Below are 19593 nucleotides of genomic sequence, written 5' to 3'. Positions count from 1 at the left end.
TATCCTATTCAGGATACAAGCTGAAAATAACCAAAGTACAAGAAGATTTTTTAAATTAGGCAAAAATGATCATAAATAATAACAATAATTAAATAAAATTAAACAAGTGCAATATAGGAAGAAAATGTTTATTTTTCTTAGCTCTTTAAGCTTGAGCAAAACTTCTTAAAAGACAAGTTCCCTTCTTTTTTTTAATGAACAATTTCATTTACAGAAAGTGGCATTTCCTTTGGTTTTTTTATTTATGATGAAAAGCATAAGCAAGAGGCTGTCTGTCTAATAAACAGAAAGTCCTGAATCTCAGCTTCTTAAATTGTCATGAAAGAAATTACTTCAAGGAGATTTATTAATACTAACTATCTTAAAAATTCTAGAGTAGTCTACTTAATTCACTATATTTAATGCAATAATAACAACAACAACAAAGATTGGGATGGATAGAATTAAACGACTAAAGTGAAGGGATAGTATATTTGTTAATTAATTGAATGTTTTATAAAGAAAATATTCAATTAATTGACACACATATTTGTCCATTTTATAGGATCATAAAAATCCTGACACTTTTGTATATGAGAATGGCTAACTCATCATCAACTGAAAAGCCTTATCACTAACATATATGTAGAAACATCATTTGAGTATGAAGCTATAGTACAGATGATGCCAAAGCCACATGCCTGGTAGAGATATATGTTGTTGACATTTTTATTATGGAAACACACCCAGAAAGACCTTGAAATTTTCTACAATTCCTGAATAATCGCTATACAAAAATCAAATTCACACTGGAAATAGAAATGATGGTAAATTACCATTCCTAATTATCCTTGTCAATAAAAACAAAACAACTTCAAATACTATTTCATAAGTTCCTCCAAAATGGCTATGAAAAGAAGTTACTAAAGAAACTGTTGTTTTCCAACGAACCATTCATTGTTAATCTGGAAATCAATTAAAGATATGTGGCAACACATCAAGAAAAATAGTCCAATTATTAAAATCAGTCAATGTTGACTAATTTTAATTCCAAGTTCCTCTAAAGACAGCATCCCATTCTACAAATATCCTGGGATATACAAGATTCCTTGTTTTTGCAGAAAGGTGTACGTGGATCAGCTGGGAAAAGTTTTGAAATCTGAAAAAATGTTGATGTCAAAAATAAAAGAGAAGATAGAAGCAGACTGATAGCACATGTTCTCAGACAACATCATATGGTAGATTAGCAAGATTCCTCCATACCTTACTTAGAAGAGAATACTTTTGTCAGATTGTTCAAGGAGTCTTCTGAGGTAATTTTTTGCACAGTATGCTAAACAGAAACCAAGGACATATTTCTTGACATCTGGAAGTCATTATTTAATGTATATAACATTTGCAACTTCTCTTATGCCAGCAATTACACACAGAGTTTGCACACCTATGTATAGACTGCATGTGACTAAACTGGCAATTCAGTATTTTTCAATTTATACAAATAACTGCTGTTGGAATAATGTGTGTGTCACATGTATTCCTGAAGATCCTGTCAGCTATGCAGATAACTAAACATTATTATTATTTTATGGGCACCTCCATGGAATTGGAAGACTCATTGCAGGTGACCCAAACTATCCACACAATCTATCATGCCTTTCCTTGAATCAATTAACAGACAAAGCACTCACAACTGATACTGGCTTGAGCAAAACTTCTTAACCCATTCCATTTATTCACAACTCTCCAAGCAAAAAATCTAGACCTCACACCATACTAACCATACCTTCATTCAACTTCCAGGGATGATCTCTTGTTCTGGCCCCTCTAGCTAAATGCTGAAACATTTCCCCTGCATCACTCCTATAAAACTCTTTAAGCAACTTAAATGCTTCTATCATATTCCCTCTACCTAATTTAGAAATTCTCCTTAAGAATTTCTAATCTTCTTCTCAAGTGTGTGTTATGTTCCATCGAGTCGTTTTCGACTCCTGGTGATCCCATGAACATACATTCTCCATTCAGATCTGTCCCTAACCATGTCTTTCAGAATTTCCAAGCACACTCCAGTTGCTTCTTTAACTCCATCCACCCATCTAATTCTTGGTCTTCCTCTTCTCCTGCTTCCATCAACTTTAGCAAGCATCATCATCTTCTCTAGACTGTCATTTGCTTGCATAATACATCCGAAGTATGACAATTTTTGCTTGATGATAACTTCGAGGGAGCAATCTGGCATTATTCTGTCTATCACTGATTTATTGGTTTGCTTTGCAGTCCATGGTATTCTTAGTAAGCGTCTCCAAACCCATAATTAAATGCATCTATCTTCCTTCTTTCACTCTTTCTCAGGGTCTAACTTTCACATCCATACAGTACCATAGGGAATTGTTATGTCCTGAATAATCAAAATTGGAATAAAAGATTAATTTATTCAGGAACAACTACCTTTAATTGTAGGCAGAGAATGTTGTGCTTTGGCAAGGAAATAAAAATGTACATTATAACTTTAAGGAAAAACTGAAGAAATGTTTAGCATAAGAAATGCGAGACAACCCGTTTGTACAGAGTCAAATAGAGGAATTTATTTAAGGTTATAATTTAATTAGAGTATCCTATTCTATGTATTGTATGAAAGCAAGTTGACTGTAAGCTAAGGTCCAAGGGTCACACTTCAGCCATCTAGTATAACGTATGGCCTAAGGGAAAGAGAATTTATAAGGAAAGCAAAGCGAGAACGCATTCTCGGAAGAATGCCACGTGCACGTGGACGTTGGCTCACGCTCTCCGCCAATGTGAAGATTCCGGGTCAGCCATAGAAGACACGAGAGGTCTATCGATGTTTGACAAGGCAAGGCTAGCTACCTCTTCATAACAGAGTAGCTAAGCCATATCGAGTGACCAGATGTGTGCCTGCGGTATCAGAGAAAGTCCAGAGCGGCACATCGCCTTATCGACTCGGGGAACCAGGCCGTGCTGTTATCGTAAGTGATCGGAGAATCGCAGAACAAAGGTGCCTTGATGTCCAGACAAGGCTGATGATAGAACAGAAAGTCATTCCATGGGATGGTAACGTAGAATATTAAAGTATCTGATTTCCAATTAAAGATTTGAGTGAACTCTATAGGTTAATTTGTGTATGGACATGCTGTAGAGAACTTTAGAGATTATCCCAATTTGGCAGTGACCTGTCCCTGTTTTGAAGGGTCTCCCTAGAAAGGATCTGCATGTGAGATAACTGAGATATATTGTGAGATATGAGTAGTGATCAGAGAGTGATTGAAGATAATGTTAAATCAAGCCAGAAGTTTGTGTGGTTATTGAAAAAACTCTGTGGATCTAGTTATTATGCATGTGTTCTTGTGTTAGTAATGATATCAGAATTTTACTAGGAAAGTGATTAAGTTAACCATGTACTTTAATTTTCTCATGTATATCTTTTAAACCTAAATAAATATGTTTTATAGAATTCACCTGAATCTAGCCTGTCTTATGAATTCAAATAGCCACTCATAAAATTATTATCGAACCTAGCAGGAGGGATATATGAATATAGTTTGATTTTCAAGACCACGACTGCATGCAAAGACAAAGTGAATTGAGATTAGTTGAATTAGTGTTAGAAAGTTCATCACTGTGTAATACTCTGAGAGAGCCACCTTGGATAAGAGCCTCATCTATCCTATGTACTGGCTGGTGCAGCAAAAATATAAATTCATAATATTTAACTGGCAGACTGTCTCAGAGGTTATATTTTAAGGCCTTATCCCATACTTAGACAAAGCTCTTATGAATGAAAGAATTACACGTGACTAAACTTAAGAGTCGCCTGAATTTTAGTTTGTTTAAGGATAGGAGGGTAATAGCTGATTTGCTAAATTTATTTAGCAAATCAGCTATTAACAGGGAAACTATTTCCCTGTTAATATTCCTATTAACAGGGAAACTATTTCCTATTACTTCTGTAATAGGAAACTATTACAGAAGCTAGAAGGGAAATAACTGTGTATGAGTGAGTAGTGAAACATACAAATATATATATATATAATAAAAAGGAAGGAAAGGTATATAACAGAATACCATTGCTTTCACGATTCTGATTTTTGCTGCGAGGCTAATTTCTTTATCTTTAAGATTATAAAATTTAAGCAAGATCTTAAAGATCTTGCTTAAATTTGCCATTGCTTTCTTTCCGAGTAATAATCTTCTTCTAAACTTCTTCAGTACAATAACATCTTTATCAATTCGGGATCCTAGGAGCACAAAATTGTAAACTGCTTCCATTTTCTCCCCATCTACTTCAAAATCATTAGCACTTTCTTCTTTAACTTTCATAATAAGTTCGTCCAAATTTTCTTTGCATTCTGCTAGCAAGGTGGTATCATCTGCTTACCTCAAATTATTAATATTTTTTCCACCAATTTTAATTCCAACTGAAGACTCCTCCAGCCCTGCCATTCTTAAAATGTATTCGCTGTATAAGTTAAACAGGTACAGAGATAAAATACATCCTTGTCGCACCCCTTTACCTATTGTGAAATACTCTGTTTCTCCAAGATTTGTTTGGACAGTAGCTTCTTGTTCATAATAAAGATTCCACAGAAGGATAATGAAATGCTCTGGGACTCCCATTGTTCTTAACACTTCTGAAGTACACTTGCATTAATGTTACACAGAACAGTCTCTTTACTCCATTTCTAGTAGACACCAAAACATTTTCCATGTTCATGATATTCATTTTCTATGTTCTTTTGAAGATTTTTCTCACAACTTTTCTTTAGCTTCTTTTACATATATTGGCTTTCTTACATTTTTTTTTTTGTTTATATTCTTTAAGGGCAAATGCATCTTTTCACAGACTGCTTCTTTAATTTCCTGTTTCTGCTCAGAGTTTTAAATTTTCTATCTTGACTGACTTCTCCATATGCTTCCCTGGTTTATCGATCAGTAATTTCTTCTTAGTTCTTGTTTTCACACACCTTCACCTTTTTTCTCTACAACTGTATTTCACTTCTGAGAGCTGTTTGACCTTGATTATTTTCTGAATTTTAACACATAAATTTTCTTTTCAGTGAAATATCCAGCTCAAAAATTAGCTCAACAATAACATAATATATAATACTTTTTTTTTTATTTCTTGTATGTTCTCTGTATATAAATTTTTATTTATTGAAACATGTTAGCAATGATTTATACAGAGACAGAAATCAACCTACCAGACACACACTATTATTACTTGCCCTATATTTTTCTTCCCTCCTGTTTTTTCATACTATTTATGTATCTGAGATTCATTTTCTATCCTGCTGTTCGAGTTTCAACAAGAACCAGATTATTTTAAGTCAGTGCCTCCTGTAATGACCCAAAGCATGCTTGCATTCTTCACTAGTGGCATCTTCAGTGGGACCATAAGCACAAATAGGTCATACTTTCCAATTTGGTATTTGAAATTTATTACCATCAGTATTTGAAAATGTCTCCTTTCAAGGTTTTTTTTTTTATTTTTTAGAGGTACCTGTGGCACAGTATAATTATTAAAAGAACATGTAAAACCACAGTAATAACTTTTAATTAATAAAGGTACAGATATTTCATATTAAAACTAATAGTACATCTTCAGTGTCACACAAACAGTTATAGGATTGGAATACAAATCACTTGTATTCAATTTCTATAACTGTTTGTGTGACACTGAAGATGCACTATTAGTTTTAATATGAAATATCTGTATTTTTATTAATTAAAAGTTATTACTGTGGTCTTACATGTTCTTTTAATAATTCCTTTCAAGGTGCTAATCCTTTATGACCTTAACCACTGGTGCCTGAATAATTCATCTTGTACTTACTATTTAGAAGAATCTCACTTGTGTTTAATGAGATACTTGGTAACACTAAATATATTGAACAGAGTGTATCTGTTATTAAACTTGATCCACTTCTTTTCCATCATTGTTCTTTACAATGATGGTGGCTATCTTCAATTTTATCAATTTTTTAGTAAAAGATTTTTTACTGTTTTGTATGGTTAACCAGTGAAAACAGCAGGATTCTTGTTTAACCAACAGATGCTAAATGGAATGACATTTATGTTGTGTGATCATAATGTATGTATGGCTTAAGCCAATACAAAATACATTTTGGCTGACTAACTAAAAAAAAAAGATAAAACAAGTTCAATGGTTCCAACACCCTTTCTGAGTTTATCAGTTATGAATTAAGCAAAGAAATATCAATACTACAGAAAAAGTTTTATTGCTGTAATATTAATAAGAATTCATGTTGGAAGTTTATTTTCCACTTGATTAGACTATAATAAATTTAGTTTATTATAGTCTAACGGACATGTATAATACTATGCATTAAGGCCACTACCCTTATGCATAGCATTATACATGTCTGCAAGGAGATGTGCTTTGCATTATGGGAGATACTGAGACAAGGAGTGATGAGAGCTTGGTCCACCTTTACTACGAGTTGCCTCAGTCCTGAAGACACTTCAGGCACAAACTTTGTTTGCATACACTTGGATAAAAGATTAAACTAAATTTATTATAATAAGAATTCAATATGATAATTTCTAATATAAACTGCAGTTCCTATACAGTAATAAACAGAAATAATAATATATGCATACCTTGACAAAGCATCGGAGATCAGAAGGTACAATAAGAATATGAGGACATACTGGAAGTCTTGCATATATTTCTAGATTGTCATAATCAATGTTAATTTCTTGAGATGAAGGGTGAAGTGGATAAAAGCTAAAAAAAGATAAATTAGCAAATGCAAGTATATTGGCAGTGCTGCATTATAGAAATCATAATTAGAATTACTACTTTTAGCTATATAATCCACAATTTAGTGAATATGCTGACAATAACTGTGAATTCATATATTCACTAAAACAAACTCCAAAAAGTAGCATACAAAAGCCACCTCATCAATGATATTCTAAAGTAAATTCTTAAATTTATAAGTAAAGTAAATATGAGCCAGTAATGTGCAACATAAGCCAAGCCTATCCCAGCCAAGTCAACCACACCTTCTCATAGTGTGGCCTGTTTTCATAAAGTGATTTTTTATTTATATACTCCCCAGTAAGTATCACCATCAAAAAAGGCATATCTTCCTGGATGGACACATGCCAACTGGACTTCTAGATAGCAGATAACTTTTATTGTCAGATAAAACACTGAAACATCACTGGCTTGCTTATTTGAGGCGTGAAGTGACTGTAGCCATGTTTGGACCCTAAAGCAGGATTTCTAGTTTCTCTCCCTCCTCACCTTGTTTTTTTGTTGTGTTAGTGATAACCTCACAGGCATGCCAAAAACATACTCTAGAGATCCTAAACCTCCCATTCAATGATACAGCAATAAAGCAGTTCTGCAGGTCAGCTACTAGACAGCACGTTAAACCTGATGTTAATGCATCACACAGCTTCCTGACAAGATACCACTTACTCTGTGGTCATGCTTGAAGGGAGTCACAGAGTGTACAATGGTATGCAGATGTACTGTCAAGGGCATACAATGAAAAGAATTTTTTTGCATTTGGCAAAAATGAATTTTGCCAAATGCAAGTATTTTCTACTATGAACAATTCAATATGCTAAGTTGTACTTGTTGAAATTTGAATGATCTACTGAAATGAAGGTCTTTTCATCCCCGAAAATGTCGAACCCATTCGGCAACTTGTGCATGAGGATCGTCAGAGAACACTCCACAACATTGCTGCCATTGTCGGTGTGTCATACGGAACAGGGCAGGCAATCCTCACGTGTGATTTGAACATGCGCTGTGTTGCTGCCAAGTTCATCCCCAGGCTGCTGACCCAGGAGCAGAAGGAACACTGCGTCAAAGTCTGCCAAGAACTCTGTCAGCATGCCGTAGATGACCCGTCCTTCATGTCGAGGATCATTACCAGTGACGAAACTTGGTTGTACAAGTATGACCCTGAGATGAAGCAACAGTTTTCTCAGTGGAAGAGCCCATCATCTCCATGACTGAGAAAGGCGAGGCAGGTCTGCAGCTCGATCAAGTGCACTGTCTTTTTCGACATTTGCGGCATTGTGCATCGAGAATTCGTTTCCAGAGGCCAGACAGTCAATAGCGAGTTCTACTGCCAGGTTTCAAGGTATCTGAGGGAGGACATTTGGCAAAAGCGAACAGATCTATGGCACGCAAAAAACTGGATGCTCCACAACGACAATGCACCCTGTCACCGAGCTCTCCTCACACGTGAGTTTCTCACCAGAAACAACATGATCTCACTTCCACACCCACCCTACTCACCAGATTTGGCTCCTGCGGATTTCGCCCTCTTCCTGAAGATGAAGATCCAGCTCAAAGGTCAATTCGAAACATGCCAAAATGGTTGGCATGTTTCGAAAAGAAGACTTCCAGGACACATTCCAGAAGTGGCAGGAATGCTGGGAGCACTGTATTGCTATGCAAGGGGACTATTTTGAAGATGATAGTGTGTAAACGTAGATAAATAAAGTAATTTCTTGTAAACAGAGCGTCTCGAAACTTTTTGATACCACCTTGTATTCTCCCAACTGTGCTCAAAATTTACACCCAAAGTACAAATTTTGAAGGACTACATTTAGTCAAATACATCTTTGTAAATACAATTCAAAATGGCAAAATTTCCATCACTGCATATCATCTGTACAAGCTGCAGTACTTGTACAGCATAGAAGTAAGCATATACCCTGCCCATCTCTAAAAAAGGCACATAAAAATCAATAATCAAACCTCTTGAAAATAATGGAGAAGGTCATCAACAATCAGCTTTTCACTGCTTCCCACCAATGCACTGTTTCTGGTAACAGTGGAGGTGGTTTCTGTTAGTCTTCTATATAAAAATTGGAGGAAAAGACTGATGCAAAGGGATTTGCTGGGTGATGTTACCATGATGTCATCTGGAAGAAGATGACAGAAACATAGATGGCAGAAGATGCACCAAGAGTAGTGAGCAACAAAAAGTTCCAATGCTGTTTGAGCAGGAAAGTGTCCGCTTCCCACATTTTTTAATTTCAACCTTTCAAAGTCAGATTTGGATTTGATGATAGTATTTGTTTCCCAAGATGTTGCAAGTTGTAGTGTATGCTGCATGCAAAACACTGAATTTTTGACTTGAGCCACTTGAGATATGTTGAGTTTTTATCATGGAATGCTTGGATAGTGGCTGGCAGTTTTGTGGAATGGAAAATGAATGCTCCTCATTTAAACAAGGATTTTCAGTTATTTGATGGAAATGAGTAGCAGTAGAAATCACAGACTACAGTAGATATTTTAATATAGTTCCTTTCTTTTCCATCTAAAAGCTGCCTTAAAAAAGAACTGTAAAGAAGGATACATTCCCACGATGCCAAAATCCCCCACATTCAATAATTATCATATCTGCTTCCTCACACAGGATCACCTGTGTGAGGACAACTATTTTTACTGTTTACGGGACACTTCTTTCCTGGGAAAGAAGTGCCCCGCGTTCGATTCTCGTCGCTGACATGAGGAGCTAAGGATCTTTCAGATATAGCCAAGTTAGCCAATCTTGGGAGTGAACTGTAGGATTTTTCTCCCCTGTTTATCAAATCAGTCTTAAGAACACAATGCCTCACAGACAATTATGCATGGCTGAGCGTGGGTATAACGACCCCACCTTGTAGCGAGTTATGAAACCCAAAAATGGGAGGCTAAGGCCTTACATGGGGCTGTAGTGCCGAAGAAGAAGAAGAATTATTTTTACTAATTTCATTGCAAATTATACAAAAGTTACGAACTTTTTTTAATATAAAATTATTTTTAAGTTATTTAAACACAGTTATACTTTTATAAAAAAAAATTATATCAAACAATGAAATACAAAAAACATGCATAAATAAGAAATTATAAATGATGATGCACAACACTTACATATGCTGGGTCAAAATATGACTGGTTAGTCTTTTAAGTCTGTCTGAGGATCCTGGAGGACTGAAATAAATATTTGTTATTAATATTTATATATATTTACCTGATAGTAATATGAATTGTAAATTCCAATGATTTAATGTTATATAATATATACAAAAAGATATATCACTTGAGGTATTATATATTTGGGCTTACTGCTGGATGATGCTTGCATGCCTGTTGAGTGTTTTTTTTTACCACTGTGTTATCACTGCTTGTTTCAATGATAGCACAGTTTGTTGCAGTTCACATCTGATAGCTGTTCAACTTTTATTCACTTTAAAACTTTCTTACATGTTCTACTTTTCAATATGAAATTCAATTTTATCCTGCTCAAGACTAAATAGTGAACACTTCCAATTTCAAATCCTCTGTACACTCTGGTGTCCTGAACCAAGGAGAAAACATCTCTATCAACAATAACATAGTCCACGAGACTTTTCTTTGCAAAAGTCTCATGGACTATGTTAAACAAAGCCCCATTGCAAAAACAATGGGGCCTTGTTTAACCGGGCAACGCCCCAGCCAGCATGGAATTTTGTCATGTTGTACCATCATTTTTTATTTTGGTTTAACTAATAAGAATACAATTTGGTCAGCTAAATCCCAATTGCCAGCCCATCCTCGTTCGTTCGATATCCAGGTAGATATACCTAACAGGGTGCACCATGGGAAGGCAAGGATTAGGCATTAGGTCAGAATCCCTTGTGTATATGTGTCAGAAAAAATTTCAACAAATACTTTTATTTCTATCTATATACATATATGGGGCATCATACAGAACAATATAAAACCTACACTTAAGTTGTATGTAAGAAAATTGAAGGTCATGTAGGAAAATAGTTTGAACAAAAGGGTATATGCTATGTCTACTGTTATTCATCTACATGGATCATATTATCAGAAAGAGTCAACCATATTAGGTTGGATATTACTTTAGTAATATTAATCCTAACATAGTCAACTTTCACTACAGGAAACTACTAAAATGTTCCAATGAAATCTCCATAGCACTATGCTCTCTTAAACAAAATTCATAAAATAGCAAACGATCCATTATAACAAATATTTCCTGGTGACATAAATAATAGATCACGCTATAAGTTTGCAACAGTGAGGAGTCTAATGTATAAAAAAAAAAACTCTTTACTTTATGAAGAAAATGTTATAGTACTAAATAAATCCATTATAAATCTCAAGAACCCTTGAAACTAAATAAGTGTTTACAACAAATTTGGTATGAAAATCAGCAATAAAAAGAAAACCATGAAACAGGAATGAATACAGAGAACAAAGAGCACATTCCTAATGGAGAACCTACAGTACAATTAAAACATTTCAACTATTTATGCACAATTTTTTAGTAATGGCAAATTAAATCTGTCACAAGGTTAGCATATCTGCACTCCAACCAACAAGCTGCAGGTATGAATCCCACCATGGTCTAAGATGCTTGCAATTGTCTTTAGGTGAGAAATGAATTTCGTTGCTGGTGTGAGACAACCATGCTGCTTAACGAAGGCCTAATCCAGAAATCCCGCTGTTGATAAAAAAAAAAAAAAAGAAATGAAATTACAAAAAAAAAAAAAAAAAAAATAGATAATAATAATAAAAATAGAAAAAAAAAATCTTTTTCTCAGTCGAATGGATGTTCTACATTCTTTGACATTTAATTGGTGCCTAAGATTAGCAGATTTATCTTAGTAGTGCCTTAGAAGACAAAAATATAATACTTTGACATTGATGGTGACAAGACAAATAACAGCTTAATTTGAAATAAAACTGCTGCTAGATAGCAATAATGTGTTAATAATGTGAAGTCAATAAAAGCATCCTGTACATTCCCTTGGGTGTACATAATAGGATTTGATATATATCTATATACATGAGGATGTGCTGAAAAGTGTGATAATAACCATGAAGGAACTGTGGTAGAACCATGTAACTTACACATTATTCTACATATTCCCCACGAAGTGTTATATTACAATGATGCTGCATCATTTGCAATCCTCTTAGAAGAAGTCTTTCTCTTGTTGCACAAACCAGTCTTCAGCTGCAGATATGACCTACCGTATTTTTCGGATCATAAGACGCACCTTTTTACATAGAAAAATTGACTGAAAATTGGGGTGCGTCTTATGGTCAGAAGGTAACATTAAAATATGAATCTTTACACTATACCAAAGTTGTTGGCGAAGTTCAATTATTGGCTCAATAAGTCGTTAAAACGTTCATAATAAAATTTAAAAAAATGAGTGTAAAGCAAAAAAGACTTTCGCATAACGTGAGTTATAAATTAAATATGATAAATTATGCAAAACAATATGGAAAGAGAACAGCAGAAAGACATTTTGGTCCACCACCAACAGAAAAAATGGTTCGCGAGTGGAGAAAACAAGAGGAACAATTAAAACTGCTATGTAAACACAAGAAAACATTCCATTCGCACCTAGAAAAATGGCCAGAATTAGAAGTACAAATGAAAAATTGGGCAACAAATCATCGAAACATGGGAATATGTTTCTATGAAAATGATAATTTTTGAAGCGAAATGATGGGCCACGGCTAATGGAATTTTAGAGTTTACCGGATCACCGTCTTGGTGCTTTAGATTTATGAAAAGACACGGGTTATGCATGCGTACAAAAACCACTCTAGCCCGAAAAATGCCAGCTGACTATGAAGCCAAAATTATAGATTTGTCATATCAGCGAGAAGGAAATTTAACTTTGAGCTTAATCAAATTGCAAACATGGATGAAGTGCTCTAACTTTTGATGTTCCTTCAAATCGGAGAGTAGATTCAAAAGGCACCAAATCAATAGTGATCAAAACAACAGGTCACGAAAAAACTCACTACACTGTAATTTTAGCTTGTTGCACGGACGGAACAAAACTACCCCCATGTTAATCTTCAAGAGAAAAACGTTACCGAGAGATGAAATTCCTCGTGGCATTATTATCCGCGTTCAAGATAAAGGCTGGATGGACGAAACAGGAATGAAATTATGGATACGTAAGATATGGGCAAAACATCCAGGTGCATTGTTTAAAAAGCCTGCAATGTTAGTGTGGGATCAATTCAGAGCGCATAAAACAGAATCAAAAAAGAAGCTTCTAAAAGAAATGAATACAGAATTAGCTTCGTTCCTGGAGGCCTTACAAGTCAATTACAACCATGGATGGATCTATTAATAAACCATTAAAAAATTTTATGCGGGAAGAGTGGAACAAATGGATGGCAAAGCCAAATCAAGATGTTACAGCAACAGGATGTATGAAATGGTCAACAATTTCAGAAGTATGTACCTGGGTGAAAAATTCATGGGAAGCTGTGAAAGAAGAGACGATTATAAAGTCATTTAAGAAACGTGGGATGAGTAATGCGATGGATGGTACCAAAGATGACGCAGTTTTTGAAGAGAGTGACAACAATAGTTCAGACGAAAGTAATACGAATGGTGATATTAACGAGACCAGTGATAGTACCGAAAGTGAAGATGAACTGAATATTGCTAATACAAATGATTGTAACAATAAATAAAAATTAAATAAGAATTTGTAAATATCTTTATATAATAAAATAATTTTTTCTAAAAATTGTCTCTTAAATTTGGGGTGCGTCTTATTGTCCAAAAAATATGGTAATTATTTGTAGTAAATTTTGTTCCTTTCAAGCATTTCTTTAAATTTTGGAACAGGAAATAGTCAGATAAGGCCAGGTCTGGTGAATAGGATGGATGAGGCAGACACTGAAATTACAAGTTGTGTATTGTCTGTTGGGCTTCATGAGCAGGTGCACTGTCCTGCAAAAGCACTGCTCAGTTTCTTACAACATTTTTCCCTTCAGCACCTTCTTCAATTCCTTCAGAGCTGTTGAGTAAACTGCTGCTGTAACAGTTTCACCTTTTTTGAGGTATTTGGTAAGGATTAAAGGATTACACCATCCATATCCCAAAAGAATGGCAAGAACTGACAAGAACCCTGCTGACTTTTGGGTTTGGAACTTCTTTGGCTGTAGAGAACCTTTGTGTCTTCACTTCACTGGCTGTTGTTTAGTCTCTGAGTCATGAAACCATGTTGCATCAAGTCACAATACGAGCCAAAAAATTTGCACCCGATTTGTCAAAATGACCCAAAATCCCTTGAGATGACAACACATATTCTCTTTTAGTTTGGCATTCAAATATTTGGGGACCCACTTCTGAGAGCTTCTAATTGTTGTTGGATATCCCCAGAGCATTTGCAATATTTTTGGCTAGTATTCGTCCATCATCAAGGATCACAGCATGCACTGCATCAATGTTTTCAGGTGCGACTGCTTTGGAAGGTCTTCCTGACCTGGAAACATCTGTTGTCTCAGGATGCCCAGTTTTAAACATGGCCACCCATCTGGCAACTGTTGAATATGCTGGGCACAGTCCCCTAAAGTCTCACACAAAGTTTGATGAATCTCAGTTACAGACTTTTCTTGCAGCACAAAAAACTTGATGACAGCCTGCACCTCCGTGTCTTCGAATTTCTTCAAAATCTCTGAAATGTCTTCTTGTTGTTGTCAAGTTCATTGAAGAGATTCTAGATATGACTGTGGATCTGTAGAAATGCTTTGGCAATCTGTTCAATTTTGATGGAGTAGAGCTTTTCTCTAGGGTTATTGTCAATTTTCTATAGAGCAGCAGCAATTGCTGAACAAAGAATAGATACGGGCAGGTGTTAGTTCAACTCTTGAACAGTTTTCTTGCATGTTTAATAGCTTCTGCTACCATCTGGCTGAATTTTCATGCCTTTAAAATGCTCCGTTCTTAGACTGGTGGTGATTGTGGTTATTTCTCTATTTTCATTAATTTCACTGATTTCATTCTTCTTCTTGATAGTTTGTTTTACCAATCTTATTTTGGCGACAGAGTTAGCATCAGTTAGTGAAAGTGGGTGTAATTTTTGAGGTAAGTATCTTGCTTTTTTCAAAGCTTTCAAGAATTTGTTCAAAGTTGTTCATGAATTTCCTGTGTGAATTTTGTTTTTCCATTTTTTAATGCCTGAAGTGAATATTTTGAGTTTGAAGCTATTTTGCCAGCTGCGATTTAGATTTGCATTTCCTCGCCTCCAGGTAGAGTTAGAAAAACCCTTGATTCTCCTTGGTTGAGTGCTTCATCAGATGATCTATCAGTGTAGGCAATGACACGGTGTAAATTATTTAAGTGATGTATAGTGTCAAGTCCTTCTCTTTTATTTTCTTGCTGTGAATCCTTTTCTGAACAAGGTTCTAAGAGATTTAAGTTTATCTTTGTGTTTTTTGGTAGAATAGTGGAAAAGAATGGCTTTCTGCTTATTTCAATGGACAGGTGCTCTAAGTTGATCTGTTTTCTAATTTCATGATCATATTATAAAGTAGATGATCTCTTTAGTCTACATTTTCTTGTCCAGGCATCAAAAGCCCTGAGTGAGATCACTGAGATATCAGTGATCCCGTGGTTGGCTCCTGATTCTGTTAGTGAATTTAACTGTGGAGAGTTTCCTTTTGTCCTCTAGTATGTGAAGCCCACACTCTTGTTGAGATTTTAAATTATTTGTGGATGAGACTGCACCTATAATAATTTTTGTTGCTCTTCATTGTACTCTGTCAAGTTTTTCTTTTGAGCTAGTAAAAGCTGGAGCCCAGATATGAAGCATATTCCATAGTGGGTTGTATGAGTGTCGTATATGTAGTTTTCAGTGTCTTCGGTTTTGCACCCCCACTTGGTTTGCAAAAGCCTTTTGATGATAGTAAGCTTTATTAGATATATTTGTAATATGAGTTATAAAGCTTAGTTCAGTATCTAGGGTTCATCATCATCAAATTCCTGCCATATACCCTCAAGGGGTGTACAGGATATGATAGTACTACATGAAAAAAATTACATCATTATTAATTTCCTATTTACAATTTTCCTCCAAATCAGTCTGTTACTTGTCAAGACTCCAACATTATCAGATCTTATATTTCTATCGTCTAAGGCACTTTGTACCGTATCAATCCACCTATATCTTGGTCTTCCTCTGGGTTGTTTTGCTGCCAACCTGGCAGAGAACACTTGTTTTATTATTATTATTATTATTAAACAAGACCTCATGGAGTCAAAGACTCATCTAGGAGGTCCTTTTATCTCACACACATCTCATCATACCAGGTCTTAAACACATTCAAACTCCTTGCAGACACCACACTCTCAGGCAAGGCATTTCCAATCATTCACAACTCTGCACGAAAAAAACCTGCCTCTCACTCCCCTACTCACACCCTCTTTATACGGTTTCCAGGGATGACCTCTGGTTCTCCCCTGATCTCCCACTTTTCTCTGTAGAACTTCTCCACCATTGATCCTATAACAACCCCTTACCAACTTGTAGGTCTCTATCATATCTCCCCTCTTCCTTCTCTCCACTAGACTCTGCAAATTACATCTTTTCAATCTTTCCTCATACTCGACATTCCAGAGGTCAGAAACTACCTTAGTCAGTCGCCTTTGGACCCTTTCCAACATCTCTTCATCCTTCTGAAAACCAGGTGACCAAATCTGGGCACAATAGTCCATGTGTGGCCTAATCAAAGCCTTATACAATGGAACAAGAATCTCCCTACTTCTACACGCCAGTGTCCTCCTCATCATTCCCAGAAGTCTTTGTGTTGTCTTCACAATTTTGGCGATGTGTCCCCTAAATTTTAGATCCTGATCCACTATCACTCCCAGATCTCTTATTTCCTCTACTTCCAACAATATATTCTCACCAAGGATAAATTCTGCATCACATCTTTGTTTTCCAAATTTTAAAACCTTACATTTTGCAGCATTGAACTCACATCCCCATTTGCTTGCCCAATCACTCAATTTATTCAAGTCTTCTTGCAAGGCCACAACATCTTCACTACTCTTTATGGTTCGTCCCAACTTTGCATCATCTGCAAACAACTGAATATCTCCATCCAAATCTTTGCCAATATCATTAATATACAAGTTAAATAGTAATGGCCCTAAAACAGATCACTGAGGCACTCCACTGGATACTGCATCCCCCATACACAACTTGTTGATACCTATCAGATAGCCAGTCTCCAATCCAATGCACTAATCTAATATCAAACCCCATCTGCTCTAGTTTGACTGTCAACTTATCATGAGGTACTCTATCAAAAGCTTTTGCGAAATCCAAGTACATTACTGTGTATCCTTCTCCTCTGTCCAAGGAAGCAGTCACTTTATTGTAATAAGTAAGCAGATTACTAAAACACGACCTCCCTTTAGCAAATCCATGCTGTCCATCAAAGATTATACCATTGTTGTCAACCCAACTCTGGATCCTAGTTCTCACAAGCTTCTCCAACAACTTAACCACAACACCTGACACACAGATAGGCCTATAGTTTGATGCTTGAGTTCGATCACCTCCTTTATGAAGTGGCACAATCTTGCCCTCCTTCCACTCTTTAGGGACTTGACCAAGTGCAAGACTCGTATTAAAAAAATATGTCAAGGCAGGTGTCAACTCTCCGGCACATTCCTTCAGAATACGCGGTGATATATTATCAAGTCCCACAGCCTTATTTACATCTAGTTTACTCAACTCCCCAAACACCTCTTGCTCACTTACAATCAGTCTCTCCTCCCCATCATCAACTGCTCTTAATCTCTCCATGAAGTCACATTCACAAGATTGAAAGATCTTTATGAACTGCTCATTAAGTATCTCCACCACACATTCTGCAACAGCTGTCTTTATACCATTTCCTCCAATCAATGTCATCCTTCCTTAATCATTCTTTCTTTTGCTGGCTACATATCGAAAGAACTCCCTAGGATTCTTTTTAGCTTCATTAGCTAACTGCTGTTCATACCTCTCTTTAGCTACTCTCACCAACCAAGTCAGCCTCCTTGCCTGGTCTTTGTAGACCTCCTGAAATTGGTTACTTCCACTTCTCTTATGCTGCCTCCACAATGCCCTTTTTCTCTGCATTGCATGCTTAATCTCTTTATTCATCCATCTCACACCTACCTTATTTAACCTTCTCACCCGTGGTATACATTTAGACATTGCATCCACTAAATATTTTTTGAAAATCGCCCAAGCTGCATTGATCTCTTTTCCAGCTAACTCCTCATTCCATGCTACACCTGCAAGCTGTCTCCTGAGCTCTTCATAATCCCCCCCCTTGTAGTTCCACATATACCCTTTTTTCACAGGGGTCCTTGCACTGCTGGCAACCACCCAAGTAATCACCTCATGGTCACTTTCACCAATTGGTGGATGATTTGATACCTCATTGATAATTACATCCTCCGATGAGATGACCAAATCCAAGACCCTTAATCCTCTTGTGCCCTCTGTTACATACTGTCTGAGGTAGTTATCCCTCAAAAACTCAAGAAACTCATTTTCTTTACTTCCAGTTGCTATCTCTTCATTCCAGTCTATATTGCCATAATTAAAATCACCCATAATGATCACCCTTTTCTTATTTGCTTGGCTTATTTGACTATACATTTCACTATCACCACCATCCACATTACCAGGTCTATAACAACATCCCACCAAGTATTTGATTCTATTCACCTCTATCTCACACCACACTGCCTCAAAACCACTGGTCCCATTTCCCTCTTGCATCTCTACCTTGTATGGACATAACTCTTTCTCTATCATCAATAGCACCCCCTCCCTTTTTACCCCTTCTATCCTCACGAAACACATCATACCTTTCCATCTCTATTCCTGTCAGGATGTCATCCTCATCTAACCATGTCTCACTTATTCCGACAATCTCTGGGTGCACAGACGCAATTAGTGCAACCATTTCATCCGCCTTGTTTCTTATACTTCTAGCATTGGTATACAAACACAACAACTCATTTCTGGATCTACAGCTAGTTTCACTGATACCACTCACTCGATGTGATCTCTCCATGCTGGACTGGGGCCATTTCCCTTTCTGCTTCTTCATATTAGAACCCTTTGCAAATCCATCTGTCTCCTTTTGATCCCTGATCATCCCATTACTTTCCTGCCTACACATGCTCTCACCTCCTCTTGGAGCATCCACCTTTCTCACGCTGTGTATCCCTGTCCACCCTGAGCCTCCCCGTTTCCCTGCTCCTCTTGCACACCCATTCTCTCATTTTCTATATTCATACCACTCACTTCCCCATTCATTTCCACTCCTTCAATCTCTCCTGCTCTTCCACATCACTCCCCTCTCGATCTGATTCATTCTCTCTATTCACTTCTCCACTTTCCAGCAGCAGTCTCTCCAAGCGACTCACACCATAACCACTCAAATGCAGTCCATCGTTCCCATACAGCTCACTTCGTCCGTCAAACTCATTCCACACATTAACAAACTGAACTCCCATCTGATCACACATTTCAGCCAGAATATCATTCATAATCCTTGCTCTCCGCCTCATTTCACCACAATCATACCTAGGCAACACACTGACCACCCTTCCTGTCAAACTATTCTCCTTTATCTTTCCAAGCAGTCTCCTGACATTCATTTTGACATGCTCTTTGTTCTCTCTCAAATCATTTGTACCAATTAATACAATTAACTCTTTTGCTCGTTCCCGCCTCATATTAAATGCCTCAATCACTCTACTCATTTTACCGCCTGGAAAACATACC

At 36.4% G+C, this 19593-nt stretch overlaps 1 protein-coding gene across 1 annotated transcript in view; it reads right to left on the bottom strand.

Moving 5' to 3' along the window:
• The window catches only part of PolA2 (DNA polymerase alpha subunit B), a 139019-nt gene that overhangs the window by 2105 nt on the left and 117321 nt on the right, over positions 1-19593 (bottom strand). The window contains exons 15-16 of the mRNA XM_090399164.1: positions 9899-9958; positions 6613-6739 (exon numbers count right to left, since the gene is read on the bottom strand). Coding sequence (XP_090255290.1) covers positions 6613-6739; positions 9899-9958 — 187 coding nt within the window. The remainder of the gene's footprint in view (positions 1-6612; positions 6740-9898; positions 9959-19593) is intronic.

This window comes from Typopeltis vanoorti, chromosome 10 (assembly GCF_054136105.1).
Source record: "Typopeltis vanoorti isolate ZY-2024b chromosome 10, IOZ_Tvanoo_1.0, whole genome shotgun sequence".
Classification (NCBI taxonomy): domain Eukaryota; kingdom Metazoa; phylum Arthropoda; class Arachnida; order Uropygi; family Thelyphonidae; genus Typopeltis; species Typopeltis vanoorti.
Note: the sequence above shows the minus strand (reverse complement) of the source record. Positions and strands in the feature narration are given on the sequence as shown.